The following is a 4,263-nucleotide window of genomic DNA, read 5'->3' as shown; positions in this document are numbered from 1 at the left end:
GGGATGTGGGAGGAAACTGGAGCACCCGGAGGAAACACACGCCGTCTTGGGGGAAAATGTGCAAACTCCAGCCAGGAGCCGAGGTCGGGATCAAACCTGGGTCTCTGGTACTGTGGTGCAGCTGGTGGAGCTGCTACCTCACAGTGCCACCTTTTCACCAAGAATATCTTTTGTAATCGTCATTTATTTTTAAAAAGGTGGAAAGCCCTGTGTTACCTGAAGTTCCCTTTACAATGTGGTTTGATTCTTTAGATATGATCACAGAGATAATTTCCCCAGACATTCTGGATGAAGCTACCAAGCTTGTAGTCACCAGCGCGATATATTTTAAGGGTGCGTGGAAATCTCAATTTGACGTAGCAAAGACACACGAAGGGGATTTCACTGGAGCCGATGGAGATGTGTCTCAAGTTCCCATGATGGTCCAAAATTCAAAATTCAAGTTTGGTAAGTCTAACAGAATGGTATAATGTTTAAGCTATCTAACAGAGCAGTACTTTGCCCAAGACATAAAATATACCCTCATGGGTTTTAATTTGCCAATTAAATTATCTTTTGAATTTCTGACTCTAGGATTTTGGTTTGTAACAAACTACAAATATTATTGATCTATAGTTTTCTCATGCTCATTGAAAATTCCAATATTGTTGCTGGCTGTCATTTCAGCACAGACCACCAATTGAACCTGGGGAATCATTTTGGTTTAGTTTAGAGATGCAGTGCGGAAACAGGCCCTTCGGCCAGAGGACATGGGTTTAAGGTGAAGGGGAAAAGATTTATTAGGAATCAGAGAGGTAACTTTTTCGCACAAAGGGTGGTGGGTGTACGGAACATGTTGCCGTAAGAGGAGGTAGATGAGGCTGTGACTATCCCAACGTTTAAGAAACAGTTAGCCAGGTACATGGATAGGACAGTTTTGGAGGGATATGGGCCAAACACAGGCAAATGGGACTAGTGTAGCTGGGACATGTTGGTCGGTGTGGGCAAGTTGGGCCGGTTTCCACGCTGTATCACTCTATGAGGGAATGGGCACTGAATTGTTTACGTAAGTGCAATTTTATTTAAGACTGCGTGTCTGTAGAGTTCTTGGTCTGTATACGCTGTTGTAGTATATGCCAGTATCTTTTTTCTGGGGGTGAGGGACTTATTGGACACTGATATTTAATTTAACCTTTGTTTCTATATTACTAATGATAGCACACAACTGTGTTCCATACTTTGAACAGGGAGATTTACTGCTGTACAAGAAACTGGTCTTCAATTTTTGCGATGATTTGCTTTTGTTTTATAGGTATGGCCAGTACGCCTAATAAAGTGGAATATAATGTTCTCCAGCTACCATACAATGAGGCAGTCAGTATGTTTATTATCCTTCCAGTGGATAGTAGCACCGCACTCACTGAAATAATTCCTCACATCAATGTAAATAGTATAAATGCGTGGAAGAAAATCTTGAAGAGTAATAAACTTGACATTTCTATACCTAGGTGAGCAAGAAATATTTGGCCCTATTTGAAATCTGTTATATATTGAGGCATACTCAAGATGTGCCGGAGAAAGCATTCTATCTGGATGCATCACAGCATGGTTTGGGAACAGCTCCATCCAAGTCCGCAAGCAATTGTGGACACAGCCCAGACCATCACACAAAACAACCTCCCTTCCATTGATTCCATCTACACTTCACACTGCCTCAGCTAGGCCACCAGAATAATCAAGGACGAGACACACCTTGGTCACTCCTTCTTCTCCCCTCTTCCATCAAACATGAGGTACAAAAGTGTGATAACGCACATCAGATTTGGGGACAGTTTCTCTTCGGCTGTTGTCAAACAACTGAACCATCCTATCATCAACTAGAGAGAAGTCCTAACCTACCATTTCCCTCATTGGAGACCCTTGGACTATCTTTAATCAAACGTTACTGGACTTTATCTTGCAGTAAATGTTATTCCCTTTATCCTGTATCTGCACACCGTGTGAACGGCTTGATAGTAATTATGTACAGGATTGTCTTTCCTCTGACTGGATTGCCCACGACAAAAAAGCTTTTCACTGTACATGGGACAATTAACTAAACTACTCTGTGAAATGCAAACCTGTGTAGAAATTGGATACATATAAAATATTTCCAATTGACCTTTCTGCATCCTCCAGTGGATTCAGCTGGCTCCAAATGCTGAACTAACTTTTTTTAATCTGCATGTTTTATTTGTAGATTCACTGCTGAGTCAGAGACTAAATTGGAGGAACTACTTGCGCCTCTTGGAATCACAAATATATTTGATAAAGCCAAAGCGAATTTCAAAAAGCTCTCTAGTAAGTTAATGTGATGGGAGCAGAATTAGGCCATTCGGCCCATCAAGTCTACTCCGTCATTCAATCATGGCTGATCTATCGCTCCCTCCTAACTGCATTCTCCTGCCTTTTCCCCATAACTTGTCCCATCCCCGACACCCGTACTAATCAAGAATGTATCTATTTCTTCCTTAAAAATATCCGTTGACTTCGCCTCTACAGCCTTCTATGGCAATGCATTCCACAGATTCACCACCTTCTGAAGAAATTCCTCATCTCCTTCCTAACGAACGTCCTTTAATTCTGAGGCTGACCACTGGTCCTAGACTCTCCCACTAGTGGAACCATCCTCTCCCCTCTATCCAGGCCTTTCACTATTCCCCCCCACAACCCCCCCCTCTCCCATATCAACTCCTGTTTGTCAGCTATAAAAACCTGGATGCAACATAATTTCCTCAAACTCAACAGCGATAAGACAGAATTCCTCCTCATAGGCTCCAAAGCCACACTCAGCAAAATCAATAACCCCACTCTCACCATCGACGGCACCACTGTCTCCCCATCTCCCCAGGCCCGCAACCTTGGCGTGATCTTTGATTCCACCCTCTCGCTTGAGCCTCACATCCGCCATGTCATTAAAACCTCCTTCTTTCATCTCCGCAACATCGCCAAACTCAGACCCTCTCTCACACCGCCCGCTGCGGAAAGACTCATCCATTGCCTCCATCTCTTCCCGACTGGACTATTGCAACTCACTTCTCCTTGGCATCAGCTCCACCTACATCAACCGACTCCAACTGGTCCAGAACGCAGCGGCCCGACTCATCACCCATACCAAATCCTGGCACCACATCACTCCAGTCCTCAAACAACTTCATTGGCTTCCCATCTCCCACCGGATCACCTACAAAATCCTGATCCTCACCTACAAAGCCCTCCACCATCTGGCCCCCCCATATCTCATTGACCTCCTCTCCCCCTACCAACCCTCACGGTCCCTCAGATCCACATCAGCCGGTCTCCTCTCCATCTACAAGTCCATCCTCCGCAGTTTTGGGGACAGAGCCTTCTCCAGGGCAGCTCCCAGGCTCTGGAACTCACTCCCCCAACTGATCCGCAATTCCGTGTCCCTCACCATCTTCCAGTCCCGCCTCAAGACCCATCTCTTCACCTCTGACAATCCTTAGCCCCACGTCCCCGTCCCTTTTCATCTGTGCATTAATTGCCTCATACTGTGTTTTGTATTGAATTCTGTCTTTACTTTGTGTACTAGTCATGTCTCTACTATTTATTTCATTACCCTTACATGTTTTTCCTCTACATGCTCAATTTTTGTAAGGTGTCCTTGAGACTCTTGAAAGACGCCCATAAATAAAATGTATTATTATTATTATTATTCTGTAAGTTTCAATGAAGTCCGCTCCCTCATCCTTCTAAATTCCAGCGAGTAGAGGCCCAGTGCTGTCAAATACTCATGTTAACCCACTGATTCCTGGAGACATTCCTAGTAAGTAGTATTTATTGTTTGAATAGCTTTGTAAAAACATATTTGCTTTGCAAATAAATTGTGACAATCTCTTGCAGAGGGTCGTGGTCTGTATGTTTCCCAAATCCTGCAGAAGGCTAAAATTGAAGTAAACGAGGAGGGTACGAAGGCCTCTGCAATTTCAGGCAAGTATGCCAGCATTGTAAACTTAGACCAGAGTAAAGTGCTATTCGAACAATTTTAATATATTTTCACATTGAATGATGATGATCAGTTTGGCTAACACCAACTCTCCAGATCAAAGCTGTTTTTTTGGCCAAGTTGATCTAAGATGTATACTATCTTGCAGAAAGAAGCAAGGATAACATTTATGAATGGCATTATATCCATATCACTCTGAATCTTTCCTATCCATGTAGCTGTCCAAATGCCTTTTTGAATTGAATTGAATACAATTTTATTAGCCAAGTATGTATACA

General features: G+C 43.3%; 1 protein-coding gene across 1 annotated transcript; it reads left to right on the top strand.

Annotated features, from left to right (window-relative positions):
• Positions 1-233: 233 nt before the first annotated feature.
• Positions 234-4,028, top strand: LOC116980118 (glia-derived nexin-like). The gene is made up of 4 exons (XM_033032228.1): positions 234-447; positions 1,292-1,487; positions 2,219-2,319; positions 3,883-4,028. Exons 1-4 carry the CDS (start codon positions 234-236, stop codon positions 4,026-4,028), a joined length of 657 nt encoding a protein of 218 aa, XP_032888119.1.
• Positions 4,029-4,263: the final 235 nt, after the last annotated feature.

The sequence above is a fragment of the Amblyraja radiata genome, chromosome 13 (genome assembly GCF_010909765.2).
Source record: "Amblyraja radiata isolate CabotCenter1 chromosome 13, sAmbRad1.1.pri, whole genome shotgun sequence".
Classification (NCBI taxonomy): Eukaryota; Metazoa; Chordata; class Chondrichthyes; order Rajiformes; family Rajidae; genus Amblyraja; species Amblyraja radiata.
The sequence above is the reverse complement of the archived record's forward strand: the minus strand, read 5'-3'. Positions and strand labels throughout refer to the sequence as shown.

Bases quoted from the DNA above. Each gene is read 5' to 3' on its own strand.
- LOC116980118 (XM_033032228.1), top strand. From the start codon at position 234: ATGTGGTTTGATTCTTTAGATATGATCACAGAGATAATTTCCCCAGAC. The intron at 448-1,291 runs GTAAGTCTAACA...TTTGTTTTATAG, and splicing joins AAATTCAAAATTCAAGTTTG to GTATGGCCAGTACGCCTAAT. The intron at 1,488-2,218 runs GTGAGCAAGAAA...TTTTATTTGTAG, and splicing joins CTTGACATTTCTATACCTAG to ATTCACTGCTGAGTCAGAGA.